Source organism: Petaurus breviceps, unplaced genomic scaffold (assembly GCF_028583685.1).
Source record: "Petaurus breviceps papuanus isolate PSGF00001 unplaced genomic scaffold, PetGlider_PUasm1.0 90897, whole genome shotgun sequence".
Taxonomy (NCBI): domain Eukaryota; kingdom Metazoa; phylum Chordata; class Mammalia; order Diprotodontia; family Petauridae; genus Petaurus; species Petaurus breviceps.
The window spans coordinates 7273495-7297456 of NW_027187374.1; the positions used below are offsets into that span (position 1 = coordinate 7273495).

At 36.4% G+C, this 23962-nt stretch overlaps 1 protein-coding gene across 2 annotated transcripts in view; it reads left to right on the forward strand.

The window, feature by feature from the left end:
* IL10RB (interleukin 10 receptor subunit beta) overlaps positions 1–23962 on the forward strand; it is a 147942-nt gene that overhangs the window by 23515 nt on the left and 100465 nt on the right. For both annotated transcript variants that reach the window (XM_069074918.1, XM_069074922.1), the window contains exons 5-7: positions 324–493; positions 1437–1594; positions 17710–17875. In XM_069074918.1, the coding sequence (XP_068931019.1) occupies positions 324–493; positions 1437–1594; positions 17710–17875 (494 nt within the window). The remainder of the gene's footprint in view (positions 1–323; positions 494–1436; positions 1595–17709; positions 17876–23962) is intronic.

Below are 23962 nucleotides of genomic sequence, written 5' to 3' on the forward strand. Positions count from 1 at the left end.
CTTCTGCATATACCCTTGACTTCCTTCAATCTTCTTTAGAAGTTTATCCTCTCTTCCATTTTTTCCCTATACATCTTCCAAAACATTTACTAGTTCATACCATCTCACTAATTATCATCCTGCTGAAATTACTATCCTCAAAGTTACTAGAGATCTCTTAATTGCAAATATAATGGCTTTTTCCCTCTCTGTGCCTACTAGGGAAGAGGAATCTCCTTCCTTTTATATTTAAAACTTAAGGTTTTAACTTAAGGCTTAGTTTGTGATTCACTTTACAGAAAAGCTTTAGATTGATTGTTTCCTATCTCTTTTCCCTTGAACAGTGCTGTTGAAGAATGGAAGGCTGTTGAAAGTTGCACAAATATCACAAAATCATCATGTAACATGACAGATATTTATGAAACCCATGAAACCTACCTTGCCAATGTAACAGGCTTCAATGGAAAGGAAAAATTAGTTGAATGTGTGAACAGTTTCTTTCCCATAACAGATAGTAAGTTGATTTTTATTGATTTTGTTTGCTTGTCTGCAAGACTAGGGGTGAAATAAAATAGAATACAATAGCTAAACTGTTCACAGATCTTTCATCTGGCATTTTCTCTCTTCAGCACTTCTAATTTCTTTCATTTCCCAATTCACAACAAAACAACATTCTTATAAACACATTCATATGTGTTTGTGTGTAAGCATATTATTTAAGAATTTGAAGAAAGAAAAGGATTGTATCAGTATATGAATAATACCACTTTCTTTCCCAAAGAGATAGGAAGCTTGTAATAGCTGCCATTAAATGGTATCTGAAGCAGCTATAATGTCATTCTACCACTCCCCATCATGTACTTCCACTTACATGCCCCATATTTCCACTACCCTTATTCTTTAGACACACTAGTAACACCAGAGGTGCCTAGCTTAGTGCTTGAGGCAAAAAAGGATTGCTGCCCCACACTGCTATCTACTATAGTGCTTCTAGCTATTTCAGTAAGAAAACTGGTTGTCAACTTCTTGTCTGAAAATGTTAAGTTTTCATGGTAACAAAATTCCATATGAATAAATAATTTGGAAGACCTTGAGATTCATTGCCATGAAAAATAATTAAATGCATATAAAACATTGGCAGAAATTAATATGATCTGGTTATATTTAATATAGTAGACTAGAAGATAGGACATTAATTGAATTCTGTCCTTATTGCTCTCATTAATCACTTTATTATTGTGGGGAATTTACTGAGTCTTTATATCCTTCACATTTTCTACTGGTAAAATGAGAATGATTCTTGTCTCAGCGGGAGTCTCAGGAAGATTGAAAAGAAAATATTTGCAAAGCACTGAGATTCTTTGAGGAAAATTTCTTTGTGAAGCAAGTATTATTATTGTTGGTCTTTAGAAGATTCCTCTATTGTTAAGTATTTCATGTGTGTTTTCTCTAAACAGCAATTTTGGATCCACCAGAAGTTAGTATTTATGGTTTTAAGGATTCAATTAATGTCACTGTGCATCATCCAGCAACCTTATCTCAGATAAAGAATAAGGAAAAAGAACTTTTTTCAGTAGTGGTCATTAAAGTACAATCAAGTAACACATTAAACAAGGTGAGTGGATTCTAATATTATCATTACAACAGTAAGAATCTTATATTGTATTATGTTTAACTTGCATAAAAATTATATTAGTTCAAAATGTACAACTTAAACTAAAAACTATGGAAACCTCCGGCTGGAGGGTTTGCTGCCTTAAGTCTCTCCCTATGTAAAACCATCCTCCATTCAGCCACCAAAGTGATTTTCCTGAAGTGCAAGTTGACCATGTCACTCAAAGTAGCCTTAATTTGAAAGGGATATGTACTGTTAAGCAGTATTTGACATTAGCATTTGACATCACTATTCCAAACTTTCTTCTTCCAGTCAAGGCTTCTCCATCCTTCTAGTCACCTAGCTTCACAAACTCTGTGTCATTTTCAACTCCACACTCTCACTTATCCTACATACAGAACTGCCAAATTTTATATTTTCTATCTTCATAGCTTCTCTTGAATGTCAACTTCCCCCAAAATAAGATTGGATAACATATTTCAAGAAATCATAAATGAAAATTTCCCAGAGTTATTCAAACCACAGGAAAAAGTGAAAACAAAATAGACTGATAACTTCCTGAAAGAAATCTCCAAGTGAAAACTTTCAGGAATGTCAAACCCCAAATCTAGAACTTATAGGTCAAAGAAAAAAATGCTGCAAGCAGCCAGCAAGAAAAAAATCCTAATACCAAGGAATCATAATGCCACTTACATAAGAACTGGCAACTACTTCTTAAAGGAAAAGAGATCTTAGAATACAATATTCCAAAAAACAAAAGATAAAGACTTACACCAAAGAAAAATTTACCCTGGAAAATTGAGTATAATCATAAAAGAGAGAAGGGATATGAATTTCTATTGGAATAGAGAATTTTCAAGGATTCTTGGTGGAAAGACCAGTCCTGAGTAGAAACTCTGAAATTCAATCTAGATAAACCCAGAAGAGTAAATGCATCTGAAAAAATAAAATGGGTTTTCCCCAGAATAAAGTGCCTGTCCCTCTTTGTACTATCAGAAAGGAATCTTTTAATGGTTTCTCATTATGGTGTTACTTATGATGATGATGATAGTTTACACAGAAAAACCCCATAAGAGTCTTTCACTTTCTAGAATTTCTTCTTATGTGTTTTTTCTTGGGGGAGGGGGGGGGGGGGAGGGCGGAGGTGAGAGGGATAATTTCTTTCATTACCTTTGCCAGAATTGGTTGCTGTATTTTCTTTGAGCTGTCTTGTATTCTGTTGTCTGGGGTGTTTACAAACCAAATAATCTAATCAGGTGGGGTTTTCTTTGTAGAAATACTTCAAATGCTGCTTTTTTAAAAAATGAAATAGCCACTTTTTTCATTAATCATTAGGATCAGGTTTTCAAGGTCTGTCATCTATCATTTCATCTTGGGTTCCTTTGAAGAATTGCATCCTTTAAGAAGATGTAATTCCATTTCTGCCCTACTTATAGTTGGTACAGAATAGTCTTGTGTCATCCAAATATCTTTTCCTTTGTATTTTAAGGTCATTCTCCTTGTTAGTCATAGAATTTTTTCTTTCTCTTTCGAATTGTTAAATATAATAACTATGTGTTTTGAAATTTACAGCATAGGCATTTTTTTTTCCTAGAGTCAATCTGTATTCTCTTAATAAATACTTTGTTTTCTGTGTTCAGAAGTTCTGAGCAGTTTTCTGAAGTATTATGTCTTGCATTTGGGTTTTTTGACTTCTTATGTTTTTGTTGTTTATGTAAGCCTTAAAACACAGGCATCTTCAAATCAAGATTTTTGTTTGTGGAGGGGGTGGAGCCAAGATGGCAGAGTAGAAGCAGGACTTACTCTAAGCTCCCACTTCCACCTCCTCCAATACATGTAAAAAATGACTCTAAACAAACTTTAGAGCTACAGAACCCACAAAGTGACAGAGAGAAACAAATATCCCACTGAAGGAAGCCCAGCAGGCTGGCAGGAAGGGTCCATTGCAGCACACTGGGAGCAGAACGCAGTCCCAACTGAACCATGGTTTTAGCCCCAGGGAGGCACCTATGAGAGGCGGTTAGAGCAGACTTCACGAGAGTAAATCACCAACACCTGTAGCGGTTTCCAGACTTCTCAATCCATAACTGCCAAAGACAAAGTAAAAGGTCAGTGTGGAACTTGGTTAGTCCCGGGGAGGATAGAAGAGTTACAGTACAGCTGCTACCCCTGGAGCAAGAAGCAGAGGAGGTGCAGTGGCTGCTTCCTGTGCTGCTGGCCTGCAGACTGTAGGGGGACTAAGCAACCATTAAGAGGGTAATCACTTTTGCTTTGACCTGCCTAGATACAGATCTCAGTCTTGGGTGGTGGTCCTGGGGTGTGTGACTACTGGACCAGAGGGCGTGGGGGCTGTAGAGAGGGTGCCCATCTAATAGCTCCGGCAGCTGCAAAAACCCCAGTGATTTAAGACATAGCTCTCTCCATTCTGGAAGCAGAGTTCTACCATGGCAAAGAGCCCAAAAGGCAAGTAATTGGCTGGCAATATGAGCAAGCAACAGAAGCACAAACAAACAATAGAATCCTTTTTTGGGGGACAAAAAGGATTGAGGCATGGAGTGGGAAGAAGACATCGAAGTCAGAACACCTACATCAAAAGCCTCCAAGAAAAATATGAATAGGTTACAGGCCATTGAGGAGCTCAAGAAGGATTTTGAAACCAAAATAAAAGAAGTGGAGAAAAAATTGGGAAGAGAAATGAGAATGATGCAAGAAAATCATGAAAAGCAAGCCAACAGCCTGCTAAAGGAGACCCAAAAATACACTGAAGAAAATAATACCTTAAAAAATTGACTAACTCAAATGGCAAAAGAGGCCCAAAAAGCCAATGAGGAGAAGAATGCTTTAAAAAGCTGAATCTGCCAGATGGAAAAGGAATTTCAAAGACTCACTGAAGAGAATAACTCCTTCAGAAATTAGATTGGAGCAATTGGAAGCTAATGACTTTATAAGAAATCAAGATACTATAAAACAGATCCAAAAAAATGAAAAAATAGAAGGCAATGTGAAATATCTCATTGGAAAAACCACTGACCTGGAAAATAGATCCAGGAGAGATAATTTAAAAATTATTGGAATACCTGAAAGCCATGATCAAAAAAAGAGCCTAGACACCATCTTTCAAGAAATTATCAAGCAAAATTGCCCTGATATTCTAGAACCAGAGGGCAAAATAGAAATTGAAAGAATTCACTGATCACCTTTTGAAAAAGATCCCAAAAAGAAAACTCCTAGGAATATTATAGCCAAATTCCAGAGTTCCCAGGTCAAAGAGAAAATATTGCAAGCAGTCAGGAAGAAACAATTTGAGTATTGTGGAAACACAATCATGATAACATAAGTTCTAGCAGCTTCGACATTAAGAAATTGAAGGGCTTGGAATATGATATTCCAGAGGTCAAAGGAGCTAGGAATAAAACCAAGAATCACCTACCCAGCAAAACTGAGTATAGTGCTACAGGGGAAAATATGGTCATTCAATGAAATAGAGGACTTTCAGGCATTCTTGATGAAAAAACCAGAGCTGAACAGAAAATTTGGCTTTCAAATACAAGAAGCAAGAGAAGCATGAGAAGGTAAATAGTATAAAGAAATCATAAGGAACTTATTACAGTTGAACTATGTACATTCCTGCATGGAAAAATGATAATTGTCATTCATGAGACTTTTCTCAGTATGAAGACAGTTGAAGGGAATATATATGTGTATATATATATGTATATATATATATATATAAATACATATATATGTATGTAAAGGAGGATGTATGTATATACAAATATATGTGAGTGTGGGCATTTGTATGTTCATAGACAGAGGGCACAGGATGAGTTGAATATGAAGGAATGCTATCTAAAAAATAAAAATAAGGGGTGAGAGAAGAATTTATTGGGAGAAGAAAGGGAACAATAGAGTAGGGTAAATTATCTCATATAAAAGAGGCAAGAGAAAACTGTTACAATGGAGGGGAAGAGCAGGAAGGTGAAAGGGAATGGGACAACCTGATTCTCATTGAATTTGGCCTAAGGAGAGAATAACATACACAGTCAATAGGGTGTTTTACCCTACAGGAGAGTAGAGGGGAAGGGGATAAGAGGGGGGAGGATAGAAGGGAGGGCAGATTGGGGGAGAGGGTAGTTAAAAGCAAACATTTTTGAAAAGAGACAGGGTCAAAGGAGAAAATACATTAAGTGGAGGACAGGATAGGATGGAGGAAAATATAGTTAGTCTTTCACTATATAACTTCTGTGGAAATGATGTGGGTACACATGTACAATCTATATTGAATTCCTTATCTCCACAGTGGAGGTGGGTGAAGAGAGAAGAAGGGGAAAAAAAATCTGGAACTCAAAGTTTTAAAAACAAATGTTTAAAAATTTGTTGGTTTTTTTTACATGCAACTGGAAAATAAGATATATAGGTACTAGGGTATAGAAACCCATCTTGCCCTACTAAAAAGTTAGGGGGATGAATGGGAATGATGTAAGAGAGAACAGATTGGGGGAAGGGGTATTCAGTAGGCTTGCTATTTTGGGGTGGGGGTAGGGAAAAGACAGGGAGAAAAAATTGTAACTAAAGATCTCATGGAAATTAATGTTTAAAATTTAAAATATGTAATTTTTTTAAAAAGATTTTTGTGGTAGCGCAGTGAGTAAGAGTACCAGCCCCAGAGTCGGGATGACCTGGGATCGAATCCAGGCTCAGATACTTAGCACCACACCCAGAAATAACTGGCCATGTACCTTGAGCAAGTTACTTAACCCCAATTGCTTAAGAAAAAAAAGAGATTTTTGTTTGTATAGAGAACATAATTTCTTGTAATGCTTTTGGTTCCTATTCTTCCACTTTCTTTCACTTTAGTTAATTTGCATTCCCAATTAGTTACGGTGAGACTTGCCTCTGTGGACTCATATGCTGATTTTTCTGATGTTCAGGTCACAAATTCTGCCTTCACAATTCTTATTTCTCTCTTAAACCATTGAGGAACATTCTGTTGTGATTCCCTGCTGTCTTGAGAATCCAATGGCCTCTGCACATCCAGAGTCATTCAGTTTCCTTTGTGTTGCAATACTTATTCAGTGGTATTTGGACTCATATGCCCTGGAGTCCCCCTTACCTTTTGGTGTTAATATCTTTCCTGTTGGTTTATTGGTTGGTGCTCAAGGTCTTTAACTGAGTTTTCTTGTATTAGACAGTAAAGAGGCTGTTGCAAGCTTATTTGGCTTGTTCAGATTTCCGAGAATGTGTTAGCCACTGGGGAGGGATTAAAGATGAGCTTCCTCTATTTTTAATTCATCAGTTAGAGTTCTTGATGTCTTCAAACACAGAGATACAGTTGTCTTAACTTTTGTTCATAATTCCTGTTTTGGAAAGGCTTTGGTTATGAGGACTAGAGAAAATATCATATTTGGTACGTTATCTGAATGTCATTTATTTTCTTTAAATTTTATGATATTGTGTTTTGTTTTTCAGAGGCCTTTTATCTTCTTATGATCAAACTCATCATTTTTGTCCCCAGTAATTTCTTGTTTGATCAATTAATGAGATGATTCTTCTTTCCATAGTTGAGACAAATTTATTACTTTTTCTTCCATTTAAAAATATATTTAGATTATTGATTTTTTAAAATTTTTTCTTACTAATGAATACCAATTTTATAAAAAAAAAAAACTGTTGGTACTTAGAATGGCATCATAGCATAATAGAGAACCAACCTTATAGTTCAGAAGATCTGGGCTCAAGTTTTGCTTTTTACATGCTAGTCATGTGCCCATGCATATGTTCCTTAAATTCTTGGTGACTCCAGGCAATTCTAAGATTATGTTGCAAAGGAGTTCCCAGTCTGCTTTGTTAAAGGAATTTCTGCAACTGGAACTCCCCAGACTTTTTAAAATATAAGTTTAGACCCCCCAAAAAAAGTTTTAAAAATAATTAATTTATATTGCATTAAATCTGTAAGTCAGTTTGAAAAGTAATTACAGTGGGGTGGCCAGGTAGCACAGCAAGTAAGAGCACCGGCTCCAGCGTCGGGATGACATGTGGATTGAATCCGGGCTCAGACACTTATTACCCACCCAGAAACACCTGGCCGTGTAACCTTGATCAAGTTACTTAACCCTAATTGCTTAGGGGCAGTCAGGTGGCTCAGCGAGTAAGAGCACCGGCTCCAGTGTCTGGATGACCTGGGAATCAAATCCGGGCTCAGATACTTAGCACCACACCCAGAAATAACTGGCCATGTAACCTTGAGCAAGTTACTTAACCCCGATTGCTTTTAAAAAATAAATAAAAATTAAAGTAAAAAAAAGTAATTATAGTTTTACTATATTTACCCAGCGTAACAATGAAGTGTGAAAATCCTTCCAGTTTTATAGCTCATCTCTGAATTATGTTAAAATAATTTAAAAGTTGTCCTTTATAGGCCTCTTTATGCCTCCTATCTTAAAAAAAAAACTCAAACTAGGTGGCACAGTGAATAGAGCACCTGCCCTGGAGTCAGGAGGACCTGAGTTCAAATCTGGTCTCAGACACCTAACACTTAACTAGTCTTGTGATCTTGGGCAAGTCACTTAACCCCAGTTGCCCTGACTTCCCCCCTCCAAAAAAAGGGGAAAAAACCCTCATTTATATAGTATCTTATATTTTACAATATACCTTTATACAAAATAGCTTAACTAATTTTGTCTTCACAACAACCTTATGTGAGATTATTATCCTCATTTTATAAATGAGGACACTGAAGCTGAAAGGTTGATTTTGTTTGACTTTATCAGAAATAGAGAAGAAAGTCATAAAGAGGAGATGCTAAAAAAAAAAACCTTAACATTCAAAGAGAATGGTAGATAGATATATAAAGTAATCTTTGTTGTTGTTTAGTTATTTTTCAGTTGTGACTGACTCTTCATGACCACTTTTGGAGGTTTCTTGGCAAAGATACTGGAATGGTTTAGCAGTTCCTTCTCTAGCTCATTTTACAGATGAGAAAACTGAGTCAAATAGGGTTAAGTGACTTGCCCTTGGTCACACAGCTAATAAGTGTCTGATTTTTAACTCAGAAAGAGGAGTTTTCCTGACTCCAGGCCCAGCTCTCTATCTATTGTGCCTCCTAGCTACCTTTAGAGAAGTCTAATAGCAGTTTCTGATCCTAATAAAGGAAGAAATGACTTATTTCTGACTAGGTTCTTAACCACACTTGGCATATGCATTCTTTGATCAGACCATCTCCTTTCCCTCCTGTAGCCTCTTTCTCTAAGCACCTTCTTGATTGCTCTTAATCATCCACATTGAAGTTAAAACTTGACAAAGAATCAGTAGAGCCAAGATGGCAGAGAAAAGTCAAGAAGTTGCCTAAGTTCTCCCCGGTTTCCCACAAAAGAACCTTAAATTAAGCCTCTAAACAAATTCTGGAGTCACAGAACCCACAAAAAGAGAGAGTAAAACAATTTTCCAGTCCAAGATAACTTAGAAGAACTTCAAGAAAAGTCTGTCTCACTTGGGTAAAAGGAGAGTGCAACCCCATATGGTAGATAACCAGGCAAGCCAGTACAAAGCTCTTAGCCACAGCTCAGATCAGCAGCCAGACCCTGTGTTCCTGGCCCAGCAGGCCCGTGGCACAACAAGACAGCTGTGAGGCATCCAGCCCAGCAGAGAAGGCAAACCAACAGCCTTAGAACCCCCGGCACAGCAGGCACAAGTAGACCTGACCACCCCAGAGCAGTAGACAAACCACCAGCCCCGGAGGCCCTAGCACAGAAAGCCAGTGACCAGGCCCCTGGCCCCCAGTGAAAGAAGCTTGGGAAAGTATTCCCCATACCCCAAGAGCAGAGCTCAAATTTAAAAGTCATAAAATAGACTGGAAATCAATTAAAAGAAAATTTTTAAACCCTGATCATAGAAAGTTACTGTAGTGACAGGGAAGATCAAAACACAAACTTAGAAGAGGAGAATAATCTCAAAATGCCTACATGTAACACTTCATACAGAAATATGAACTGATTTCAAACCCAAAAAATCCTCTTGGAAGAGCTGAAAAAAAAAAAGGAGTTCATTTGATTTTCAGATAAGAAAGGTAGAAGAAAACTGGGGGAAAAAATGAGAGTGATGCAAGAGAATAATGAAAAAAAAAGTCAACACTCCAGAAAAAGAAAACACCTTAAAAAGAAGAATTGACCAAATGGAAAAGGAAGGCACAAAAGCTAACTGAAAAAAAAATCATTAGAATTGGACAAGTGGAAGCTAATGACTCTGAGACATCAAGATGATTTGATCAAACAAACTCAAAAGAATGAAAGAATAGAAGAAAATGTAAAATACCTCATTTAAAAAACAACTGATGGGGGCAGAGTCAAGATGGCAGAGTAGAAACAGGACTTCCTCTCAGCTACTGCTTCCACCTCCTCCAATTCATGTAAAAAATGACTCTAAACAAACTTTGGAGCTACAGAACCCACAAAATGACAGAGAGAAGCTAACTTCCGGCTGAAGACAGTCTGGCAGGCCAGGAGGAAGGGGCCAGCTCAGCACTCTGGGAGCCGAGCCCAGCCCTACATGAGCTGAAGGTTTTAGCCTCAGGGCAGCCACAACCAGCTGCCAGCTGGAGGGACTTCAGATCACGAGCAGCTGTGGCAGTTTACAGAATTATCAATGAATAGATGCTAAGAACAAAGTGAGAGGTCAGTGCGGTGTGGACTTTGGGAAATGGGAGTTTGGGAGTGAGGTCCAGCCTTTACCCCCTGGAGGGAGAAGTGGCTGAGCACTGGCTGCCACGTGGCAGCTTCAGCTCCTGGCCTGCAGATTGTAGGGGGACCAAGCAACCAGTCTGAGGTGTAATCACTCTTGCTTTAACCTGCTTGGATCTGGATCACTGTCTAGGGTGGAGGTCCTGGTGTGCATGACCAGCTTGCCAGAGCATGTGGAGGCTTCACAGAGGGCACCCAACTAATAGCTCTAGCAACTGTGAAAACCACAGCAATTGGGTACAAAGCTCCCCTCTCTGGTAGCAGAGTTCTACTGTGGCAAAAAGCTCAAAAGTCAAGTAATTGAGTGGCAGCATGAGCAAGCATAGGAAGCAAAGCAAGCAGAGCAATCCAACATTAGACTCCTATTTGGGGGACAAAACGGATCAAAGCATGGAACAGGAGGAAAACAATGAAGTCAGAATTCCTGTAACCAAAAGCTTCCAAGAAAAATATGAGCTGGTTACAGGCCATAGAGGACCTTAAGAAGGATTTTGAAAACCAAATAAGAGAAGTGGAGGAAAAATTGGGAAGAGAAATGAGAATGATGCAAGAAAATTATGAAATGAGAGTCAACAACCTGACTGAAGAAAATAACATGTTAAAAAAAAATAGACTAACTCAAATGGCAAAAGAATGAGGAGAAGAATGTCTTAAAAAGTCAAATTGGCCAGATGGAAAAAAAAAATCTCAAAAGCTCACTGAAGAGAATCATTCCTTCAGAATTAGATTGGAGCAAATGGAAGCTAGTGACTTTATGAGAAATCAAGATGCTGTTAAATAGATCCAAACAAATGAAAAAATAGAAGGCAATAATATCTCATGAAATATCTCATTGGAAAAACCACTGACCTGGAAAATAGATCCAGGAGAGATAATTTAAAAATTATTGCCATGATCAAAAAAAGAACCTAGAAATCATCCTTCAAGAAATTCTCAAGGAAAATTGCCCTGATGTTTTAGAACCAGAGGGCAATATAGAGGTTGAAAGAATCCACCAATCACCTCCTGAAAAAGATCCCAAAAAGAAAACTCCTAGGAATATTATAGCCAGGTTCCAAAATTCCCAGATCAAGGAGAAAATATTACAAGCAGCCAGGAAGAAACAATTTTAATATTATGGAAACACAAGCAGGATAACACAGGATCTGGCAGCTTCTACACTGAGGGTTTGAAGGATATTCAATATGATATTCTGGAGGGCAAAAGAGCTGGGATTAAAACCAAGAATCACCTACCCAGCAAACAAATCATGTTTCAGGGGAAAATGTAGTCATTCAATGGAATAGAGGACTTTCAAGCATTCTTGATGAAAAAACCAGAGTTGAATAGAAAATTTGACATTCAGATACAAGAAGCAAGAGAAGCATGAGAAGGTAAACTGGAAAAAGAAATCATATGGAACTTATCAAAGTTGAACTATATATGTTCCTATACAGAAAAACAGTAATTGTAACTGATGAAACTTTTCTCAGTATGAGAATAGTTGAAGGGAATAGAAATGTATACATACATATATATGTATATATGTATGTATACATACATTTATATGTCTATATATGAGAGTATATGGGCATGTGAATACATATGTGAGTGTGTATATATATATGTGTACAGGTATACATAGACAGAGAGCACAGAACCAATTGAATAGGAAGGGATGATACTTAAAAGGTGAAATTAAGAGGTGAGAGAATATAATGAGAGGAGATGGGGAGAAACAGAATGGGGTAAATTATCTCATAGAAGAGGCAAGGGAAAACTATTACGATGGAGGGGAAGAACAGGAAGGCAAAAGAGAATAAGTCAACCTTATTCTCATTGAATTTGGCTTAAGGAGGGAATGACATACACACTAAATAGAGTATCTAACCCTACAGGAGAATAGGGGGGAAGGGGATGAGAGGGAGGATGATGGTAGGGAGGGCAGGCTGGGGGGAAGGGAAGTTGGAAGCACCCACTCTTGAAAAGAGACAGGATAAAAGTAGAGAATAGAACAAGTGGGGGTGGGATAGGATGGAGGGAAATAATAGTCAGTCTTTCAAAATATACCCACTATGGAAATGTTTTGCATAGCTACACATGTACAACCTATATTGAATTGCTTATCTTCCCAGTAAGGGTGGGTGACTAGGGAGGAAGGGAAAGATCTGTAGTTCAAGGTTTTAAAATCAAGTGTTTAAAAATATATTATTATTTTCATCATTATTATTATTTTACATGTAACTGAGAAATGAGATGTATAAGCACTGGGGCCTGGAGATCCACTATGCCCTACTGGAAAGTTGGAGGGGGTATGCAGGAAGATATGGGAGAGAGCAGATTGGGGGAGGGGATAGTCATTGGGATCACTGTTTTGGGGTGGTGGGTAGGGAAAAGATGGGGAGAGGATTTGTAACTCAAAATCTTGTGGAAATGAATGAAATCTTTCCACAAAATCTTGTGGAAAAAACACCTGAGTTGGAAAATAGATCCAGGAGAGATCATTTAAGACTTAATGTGCTACCTGAGAGCCATAGTTAAAAAAAAGAGCCTGAACAACATATTTAAAGAAACAATCAAGGAAAATTGCCCTGCTGTCCTAGTACCAGAAGGTAAAATATTTATTGAAATAATCCACCAATCACGTTCTGAAAGAGATCCCAAAAAGAAAATTTCAAGGAATATTATAGCAAAATTCCACAACTCTCAGGTCAAGAAGAAAATACTTTTAGCAGCAAGAAGCAATTCAGATATCAAGGAGCCACAGTCAGGATTACATAGGACTTAGCAGCTTCTACATTAAAGGATCAAAGGACTTGGAATATGATATTCCTGAGGGCAAAGGAGCTAGGATTACAACCAAGAATCAACCACTGAGCAAAATTGAGCATGATCTTTCAGGGTAGAAGATGGACATTCAATGAAATAGGGAATTTTCAAACCTTCCTGATGGAAAGACCACAGTTGAACAGAAAATTCAGTTTTCAAATACAGGACTCAAAAGAAGGATAAAAAGGAAAGGAAAGAAAAATATGTTTTTCAATAAGGTGAAATGTTTTCAATCCTGCATGAGAAGGTGATACTTGTAACTCTTGAGAATTGTATATTAGGCCAGTTAGAAATAGTATTTACATAGATAGAGTGTTTGTGCAGGTATAAGTTGACTTTGATGTGATGATATTAAAAAAAAAATTTAAGGGTGAACAAAAGGATTGTACTGGGAGAAGTGGAAAGGGGAGGCAAAATAGGGTAAATTACATGATGTAAAAAGGTGTAAAAGACCTATTACAGTAGAGGGAAAGAAGGGGGAGGAAGTAAGCATTGTTTGAACCTTACTTGCATCATATTTGGCTCAAAGAGGGAATAATATACACATTCAGTTTGATATAGATACCTATATTACTTTTAGGGAAGTAGGAGGGGAAGAGGAAAAGAAAGGGGGGCTGAGAGAAAGAAGAGCAGATTGAGGGAGGCAGTGGTCAAAAGCAAAATATTGGGGGGGAGGGACAAGCTAAAAGGAGAGAAAGAGAAAAATATAAATGGGGAAAATAGGATGGAGAGAAATAAATAGTAATTATAACCGTGAATGTGAATGGGGTGAACTCTTCCATAAAATGGAAGTAAGTATTAGCAGAGTGGATTAAAAACCAGAATCCTTAAGTATGTTGTTTACAAAAACACATCTGAAGCAGAGAGACGCACACAGAATAAAGGTAAAAGGCTGGAGCAGAATATATTGTGCTTCATCTGAAGTTAAAAAAAAATGGGGGTAGCAATCATGACCTCAGACAAAGGAAAAGCAAAAGCAGACCTAATTAAAAGAAACAGAGAAAGAAACTACATCCTGCTAAAAGGTACCATAAACAATGAAGTAATATCAATGCTAAATATATATATGCAACAAATGTATAGTATCCAAATTTCTAAAGGAGAAGCTAAATGTTACAAGAGGAAATAGACAGTAAAACTGTACTATTGGGGGATTTCTACCTTCCCCACTCAGCACTAGATAAATCTAACCACAAAATAAACAAGAAAGAAGTAAAGGAGGTTAATAGAATTTTACAAAAGTTAAAGGTGATAGACCTCTGAAAAAAAGTGAATGGGGATAGAAAGGAATATGCCTTTTTCTCACTAGTACATGACACCTACACCAAAATTGAACATGTATTAGATCATAAAAACCTCATGATCCAATGCAGGAAGGCAGAAATATTAAATCCATCCTTTTCAACTCATGCTGCAACAAAAATTGCATGTACTAAAGGGTTATGGAAAAATAGATTGAAAACTAATTGGAAACTAAGTAATCTAGTCATAAGTAGAAAGGGTGGCTCAAAAAACAAATCTTTAAAAACAGCCAATAATTTCATCATAGAGAATGTCAATAATGAGACAATATGCCAAAATTTATGGAATGCAGCCAAAACTGTACTGAGGAAAAATTTTATTTCTCTAAATGCTTACATCAATAAAATAGAGGAAGAACAAATAAATGAATTGGGCATGCAACAAAAAAAACTAGGAGAAAAAAATTTTAAATCCTCAATTAAACACCAAATAGGAAATCCTGAAAATCAAAGGAGATATTAATAAAATTGAAAGTAAGAAAACTACTGAACTAATAAATGAAACTAAGAGCTTATTTTATGAAAAAAATAATAAAATAGATAAGCCTTTGGTTAATTTAATTTTCAAAAGGAAAGAAGAAAAACAAATTACCAGTATCAAAAATGAAAGACTACCACCAATGAAGAGGAAATTAAAGCAATAATTGGGAGCTATTTTGCCCAATTCTGTGCCAATAAATCTGACAATCTAAATGAAATGGATGAATATTTACAAAAAAATGTAAATTGCCCAGATTAATAGAATAGGAAATAGAATACTTAAATTACCCCATTTTAGAGAAAGTAATTGAACAAGACATCAGTGAATTCCCTAAGAAAAATCCCCAGGACCAGACAGATTTACAAATTAATTCCACCAAACATATAAAGAGAAACTAATTCCACTACTATATTAACTATTTGGGAAAATAGGCAAAGAAGAAGTCCTACCAAATTCCTTTTATGACACAAATATGGGGCTGATACCTAAATCTGGAAGAGCCAAACAGAAGATTATAGACCAATTTCACTAGTGGATATTGATGCAAAATTTTTAAATAAAATAATAGCAAAGAGATTACAGCAACTTATCATGAGGATAATACACTATGACCAGGTGGGAGTTATGCCAGGAATGCAGTGTTACAAAAATTATCAGCAAAATTGATCATATCAAAAACAAAACCAACAGAAATCATATTTCAATAAATGATGAAAATCTTGTGACAAAACACAGCACCCATTCCTATTAAAAAACACTAAAGAATATAGGAATAAAGGGAGCTTTCCTTAAAATGATAAGTAGTATCAATCTAAAACCACCAGCAAGCATTATATTTGATGGGAATAAGCTAGATACCTTCCAGTAAGATCAGGTTTCTAAAAAGAGTATTCATTATCACCACTGTTATTCAATATTGTACTAGAAATGTTAGCTTTAGCAATAAAAGAAGAAAAAGAAATTGAAGGAATTAAAATAGGTAATGAAGAAATAAAACAATTACTCTTTGCAAATGATATAATGGTATACTTAGAGAATCCTAGAGAATCAAGTAAAAAAACTACTTGAAATAACTAAGAACTTTAGAAAAGTCACAAAATATAAAATAAACCCACATAAGTCATCAGCATTTATTTATATAACCAACAAAACCCAGCAGCAAGAGAAAGAGAAATTCCATTAAAAATAACTAGACAATATAAAATACTTGAGAGTCTAGCTGCCAAGACAAACCCAGGAACTATATGAACACAATTGTTAAAACACGTTTCATACAAATAAAGTCTTATCTAAACAGTTGGAAAAATATAAATTGCTCATGGGTAGGCTGAGCTAATATAATAAAAATGACAATTCTGCCTAAATTAATTTATTCAGTACCATACCAATCACACTGTCAAAAAATTATAGAACTAGAAAAAAATCATAACAAAATTCATCTGGCAGAACAAAAGGTCAAAAATATCAAGGGAAATAATGGAGAGAAATGCAAAGGAAGGTGACTTAGCAGTACCAGATCTAAAACTATATTATAAAGAGACAATCATCAAAATTCTTTGGTACTGGCTAAGAAAGAGAGTGCTGGATCAATGGAATAGATTAGGTACATAAAGCACAGCAGTAAATGACTATAGTAATCTAATGTTTGATAAACCCCAAAACTCTAGCTTCTGGAGTAAGAATTCACTACTTGACAAAAATGCTGGGGAAACTAGAAAATAGTATGGCAGAAACTAGGTATACACCAACATCTCACATGATATACCAAGGAAAAATCAAAGTGGATACATAATTTAGATATAAAGAGCAATACCATAAGTAAATTAGGAGAACAAGGAATAGTTTATCTGTCAGATCTATGGAGAAGGGAAGAATTTATGACCAAACAAGAGATTAATAAATATTTGTTTATTTGACTTGAATCAACTTTTCAAAAGAGAAAAGTCATATAGTTAAGTCTCTTGAAAAACATTCAACTTCACTAATAATTAAAGTGATTTAAATTTAAATAACTTTAAATTAAAATAACTCACCCCTATAAAATTTGCAGAAATAATTAAGGGGCACAGTGAGTAGAGCTTCGGCCCCAGAGTCAGGAGGACCCGAGTTCGGTTCTGGCCTCAGACACTTAACACCCACACAAAAATACTAGCCGTGTAAACTTGGGCAAGTTACTTAACCCCAATTGCCCTCCCCCCCCCAAAAAAAAAGCAAAAAAAAATTTAAAAACAACTCAGAGTTAGTGAAGTTGTACTGGTGGAATTACAAAGCTTAAATTACAATCTTTTGGAAACCAATATGGCAATATTAAAAGTTACAAAAATATTAACAATTTTTATCCCAACAATGAATTTGTTGGAAATATACCTTGAAAGTTATTTTTTTAAAGAGCTCCTTCTTCATAGATTTTCAAGGCAGCATCACTTGTAATTGGAAAAAAATAGAAACAACCTAATTATCAAAAAAAACAGGGGAATGCTTAATTAAATTGTGTGACATTGATGTAATGTAATACTGTAATGAATTAAGATCAGGTATGAGAAATAATATTGTTAAAAAAAACAGAGGAAGTATATATGACCATGTAAAATGAAAAATGGGAATAAATAGAACAAAAGTCCTGATGGAAACTTAGAGGAAATTATAGAAAAATTGTTCTGACATTTTATGTATTGAAATTGTCATTTAATAATAAAGTAGTGGCAAATCAAATTTAATTAACTATATTGATGTTCCATATTATGTTCATAATAAACCTATTTTAAAGGTAAATATTGGTTTTCATTTCAGGATCTAACAGTTGAAATGGATGACAGAGAAAACATAACTACCATAATTGACTCTCTGATTCCAAATTCAAATTACTGTGTATCTGCTCACTGGGATTTACAGTTTTCTAATAACTTAATGCAGTCTCCCTTACAATGTATCATGCTTTCTTCTAGTCAAGAATCAGGTAAGTTGTAATTTTACATACTTCACTTCTGAACTTTCCTTGAGGTTATACACAAAATAAGTGGGGTTGGTGGGTAGATTTTCTGTTATTCAGTAACAATTTAAATGGCTAACATATGGTTTTTCAATGGATCTTCATTCACCACCACAGCTAGCACCACACCATGCGAATCTCCCTTGGCTTCAGTTTGCTGCTACATAGCCTTAAACCTCATAAAAAGTTTCGTCAAGGATAACCATCAAAAATTTTCTAAAAGGTCTCTGATTTGGAAGGCCTTCATTCTCATGCCTCCCAATTTGCTGAAGTAAAAATATGAAGTTATAGGAAACTTTATATATGACAAAGCATATATCATATTAGATCTGAACTTCTCATTTCATCAGTGTAGGGAATTCTCAACATGGAACCTTCCACCCCCAAAGCAAAGTTGCATGGAGAACCCTAGAGATAAATAAATAATTGCCAATGATCACACAGCTAGTATATCAGATGCACTGTGTCTGGTGTGCCAGATGCAAAAGCCGAACCCAATTCTTTCTTCAAGATTGGCCTTCTGTTGACTATAAGACACTGCCTTTCTATGATATTTTTCATATTAATTAACTTTATATTATGATTGGTTTCTGTATTGTCTTTACTGATTTTTCTATTCTTTAGAAAGCTGTATATTAGATAGGACATCATTTGTAGTTAATGTCATGTGGTGTTAGCGATCATTTCTGTAACGTGTTAGATATCAGCCCTTTGTCAGAAACATAACCCATAGTCATACCATTGCTCTATGGGAATAAGATTCAACTTACAATATCTTTTCCTGTATCTTCTATCTCCTTTATATTTATTTTTGTGGACCAATTTATGTTTATGTTATATCTCTCACTAGAATGTAAGGTCTTTGAGGTCAGGGACTGTTTATTTTTTCCTTTCATTTCCAGAGCTTAACATAGCAACTGGTATAAAGTAAGCCCTTAACAAATCTTTACTGATTCATGTTAGCTCAAAGACTTCTTATTTCCCAAGGGAAGTGGCAAAATAGGTAGAATGCTATTCATTAAAATGATTATTGTCACTTACCCACCTTTTGTCTGCAATTAAAGGGCCATCACAGTCTGACACCATGCTACCTTTCTACCTTTCTCTTACAATACTTTACTCTCTTTCATGCACTTCAGCCAAATGAAAGCATTTCCTGTCTACTGTAAAAGCTCTGGAATTTCCCACATCAAGTCAATTCAATTCAACAAACACTTATTAAGAGAACTAATAAGACAAAAATGAAAAATCTTTTCCCTTAATGAGTTTAATTCCACTGGGGAGACTACAAGATATAATAATATTGTGGGCAGGAGGGGGACATATAGTTACAAATGGTTTTATGTGGTACATGGCAGCAAAGTTGAATCTTTTTAAGGGAGCTCTAATTCCTAGGAGGCAGTGGTAAGAAGGGAGCATATTCCAGACATAAAGGACAGACAGCATATGAAAAGAAAGGAGGTGGAATGTTCCATTCAGGAGACAGCTAGTAGACCAGTGTGGTTAGGACATAGAGTGCGTAAATGAGTGGAACATCAAATATCTAGAACAGTCAGTGGGATCATTAAGGATTCTTAAGGAGAGGAGTGACATAATTAAGCCCATTTTAAAGAAATATTAATTTGGCAGCTGTGTGGAGAATGGGTTGGACAAAAAAGAGATTTGATACACATAAAGAAGACATAACCATCTAGGCAAGAGCTACTGAGGGCCTGACCTAGGTGCTAGTTATATGAGTGAAAAGAAGTCAGAGAGATGTAGAAACAGAATTGACAAAACTTAGCAACTGACTGGGTATCAGGGTATGGAAGAAAGGAGAGTCCAAGATAACGCTAACATTAAGAACCTAGGTAACGAAAGGATAATGTTGCCCTCGATAGACATAGGGAATCATCTATATAAAGATCATAATTGAACTCATGGAAATTGCTTGTACCACCAAGAGAAAAAGGCTTAAGAAAGAGTCTGGATGTCACACATATTTAATGGGTGGGAAATGCATGATGATCCTTAAAAAGAGAGTAAGAAAGAGCATTCAGACAGAAAGGAAAATCAGTGAATGAATAACTAAATGAATGAATTAAGCATTTATTAAGCATTTACTATGTGCAAAGCACTGTGCTAAGCTTTGGGGATACAAATAGGAAAGTAAGCCAACCCCTGTGCTCAAGGATCTCACATTCTAATGGGGGAGACACACTTAGGGAAGGTTCCAGTTGCAAATCAGATGGAAAGTTCTATGGTCCTTAGGGTGCTGAGGCAAAGCAGATGCCTCTTTAATGTCATATCCTAAAGGGTAAGGGAAGAAAGAGTATCCTGGAAGAAGAAGTGGTCAACATTGCCAAAAGCTACAAATTGGTCAAGTAAGGTGAGGACAGAGAAAAGATCACTGGGTTTATTATTGAAGAAATCATTGGTTCAGCTGGAGAGAGCAGAGTGATATGTATGGTCAGAAGCCAGATTGCCAAGAATAGAAATGTGAGTAATGAAGCAGAGAAATGGAGGCAATTAGCATAGATAACTATTTAGGAGTTTAGATTAAAATAGAGAGGCTTCTATATGGCCCAGAGGATAGAGAAGTGGGCCTGTAATGAGGGTTCTAATCTGGCCTCAGACACTTAACTAGCTTTATGACCCTGGACAAGTCATTTAATCTCTGTTTGCCTTAATCTACTGGAGAAGGAAACGGGAAACGACTCCAGTATCTTTGTCAAGAAAACCCCATGGACCGTATTATCTATGGGATCATGAAGCATTGAACATTACTAAGCAACTAAACAACAAAGAAAATATATGAGAATAGCTTGAGGGGATTTCAGAGTCAACTAGATTTTTTTTTAATAGAGTAAATTTAGATGTTTGTAGGCAGTAAGATTGAAGATGAGAAAAGGAGGAATGATCAGTTTGACAAGTTCCCAGGTGAGACAGGAGGAACTGTAGGATGAAGTGCATATGGAGGGAGATTGGCATTGGCAAGGAAAAGACCAACTTTTCCTTAGAGTGTAGAGCAGTGGCGGGGAGGTGGAGTATAGCACCAATGCAATATTCACAATGCCAATGGCAGCTCTGAATATGACAGCACAGTTCTCAATTGCAAAATATAGCAGACTCTCCATAAAGACAGAAGCAAACATTTATTCAGACACCAGAAAGCCAAATCCCAACACTAGGAAATTGAATCCATCATAGCAACAAAGAAGTTAATATACCATAGCACAATGGAGAACCACACCATCCTTTAGCCTTCCCACAAACACAAGCCTAACTGTCTCCTGGATGTATCCTCTCCTCCCTCCAGATCTAACTGCTCTGACTCCCAGCTTCCAGTGGGCTCTGTTCCACCCTTCAGCAAACACCTCCCACCACAGGTTCCATGTGATTACATTCGACCTATTAGGGGGCAGGGAAGATCTTCAAATTCTCTTAGGCTTATTAAGGGATGGGAAAGATTTTTCAAATTACCATTACCATTACATGGGGGTAGAGGGGATAATATTAAGAAATTTTTAATTGTGGCATGGAAAAGAGAAGGAGCTCATAGTAGATGACCTTTGTTTTGTCAGTAAAGTAGGAGTCAGGTGAGTACCTAGGTGGCACAGTGGATAAAGTGGAGTCAGGAAGACTTGAGTTCAAATATGGCCACAAAGTTTAGCCACAAAAGGGAGGAAAGATATAGGATTATGGGTAGTGGGGACAAATGGGTCAAGTGAGGAATTTTTAAGGATGAGGGAGATATGGGTATGTTTGTAGACATTAGGGAAATAGGGAGAGAATAGAGACGATAGACAGGGTAGAATCTTGTAGAAGATGAGCTGGAATGGGATCACTTATACATGTAGTGGGGCTTGCCTTGGCAAGGAGAAGGGTGACTTCATTATGTGAGAAGCAAGGAGAAGATAGTTGCAGAAGGCATCTCTGTGAGTTGAGAAGGAGGGGAGAATAGGAAATTCTTAACAAATGGCCTGTTATTTTTAGTGAAATAAGTGGCTGCATTCTCAGCTAAGAGGGAAGAGAGAGAGGCTATAAGAGGTTTGAGGACAGATAAAAAGATAGGAAAAATTTTGAAAAAGCCTCTGTGGTGAGTGGGAAAGTAAATAAATAAGGGAGGTAAAAAGTGAGGGCCCAACTGATATTACATTACATAAATTTGTAGCAGATCTATTCAGCCTGGTTTTGTGACTTTTTCCAGCTTCATTAGTCAACATGGTAAGCAGAAGCAAAGGGAGCAGGTGGTGGGAGTAATCCAAAGTTGAGAGTGGGAGAAGAGAAAGTGGAGGCAACCAATGTAGATGCCTTTTTCAAGGACTTTAGATACAAAGGGCAGAAGATAAATAGGATAATAGTTAGCAAGCATGGAAGGATCAAGTGCCAGGGTTTTCAAGATGGAGGAGACATGGGTACATTCATAGGCACTAGAAAATGATCCAGCAGACAATGGGATATTGAAAATAAGTGAAAAAGTGGGGATGATCGTAGATGAGGAAATCTATTGGAGGAAACAGGATAGAATGGGATTGCTTGAACAAGTAGAAGGGTTACCTTTGTTAAGGATAAGGTCACTTCATTGTGTGAAGTGAGAGGTGAAGGAGGAGAAATTGGCAGAAGGCATCTGAGTAATAGGAGATGAGGAAGAGAGGAGAAAAGAAAGTTCATGGCAAATGGCCTCAATTTTTTTCTGTAAAATATGAGGCAAGGTTCTCAGATGAGAGTGTTGGGTGAATGGGAGCCATGGAAGGTTTGAAGAGGAACGAAAAGGTTTGGAAGCACCATGGTGGTTCTCTCTCTCTGTGGAGAGAGACATAGTGAGTTGTTGATAGGCAACATGTAATAAGATTACCTATGATGAGGGTCCAGTTAAGATCATGTAACATAAATTTTTAGTGAATAGAACATTTCTGTCAAATGTTTAAAGAACAGTGAATACCAATGCTAAACAAATACTTCTTTAAAAATTGAGAAAGAAAGCACATTACAGGACTCCTTTAATGAGATAAATATAGTCCTAATACCAAGGAAGGATAAAACACAAAAGAACTATAGACCAATGTCATTAACCAATATCAATTCAAAATTCTTAAGTAAAATTCTTCACATAGAATACAGTAATTCTTCCCAAAAACTATTTCATCATGACTAAGTTGGATTTTGTCAGGAATGCTAGATGGTTCAACATTAGAAAAACAACCAGAATAATTAATCATATTCAAAACAAAAACATCTAAAGCTATGTGATTATTTCAAGTGATTTGGAAAAAGCTTTTGACAAAGTATAACACTCATATATGTGGCAACAACAAAAAATAACCCTAGTATAAACATAGAGGGACCTTTTTAATATTATAAAAAGTATCTATCTAAAACCAAAAGCAAACATCATATATAATAGGGATACACTGAAGCTTTCCTAAATAATACAGGTGTAAAGCAAGGATGCCCATTCTCTCCACTATTATTTGATATAGTTCTGGAAAAAATACTAGCATTAGTAATAAAAAAAAAGAATAAAATAATGTGAGTCAGCATGTATAAAGAGGAGATAAAACTATCCCAATTTGCCGATACCATGAAGGTTTACTTGGAAAACAGTAGGGGATCAGCAGAGACTAATTAGAACAATTAATATGTCTTCAGTTAATAATTGAACAACAGCAGAGGAGCAGCCTACAAAATAAATCCTCAAAAGCAACTTTGTTGGGAGGCAGAGCCAAGAAGGCAGAGAGAAGCCAGGAAGTTGCCTGAGTTCTCCACAGTTTCCCTCAGAAACAATATTAAATCAAGCCTCTCAATGGATTCTAGAGCAAAATAACCTACCAAAAGATACAATTTTCCAGCTTAATATAACTTAGAAGCAGAGAGATATACACAGAGTAAAAAAAAAAACTAGAGCAGAATATATTATGTTTCTGCTGAAATTTTTTTTAAAAAGCATGGGTAGCAATCCAGATCTCAGACAAAGCAAAGAAAAATAGACCTAACTAAAAGAGATAAAGAAGGAAACAACATCTTACTAAAAGGTACCACAAACAATGAAGTAATATCAATAATAAACATATA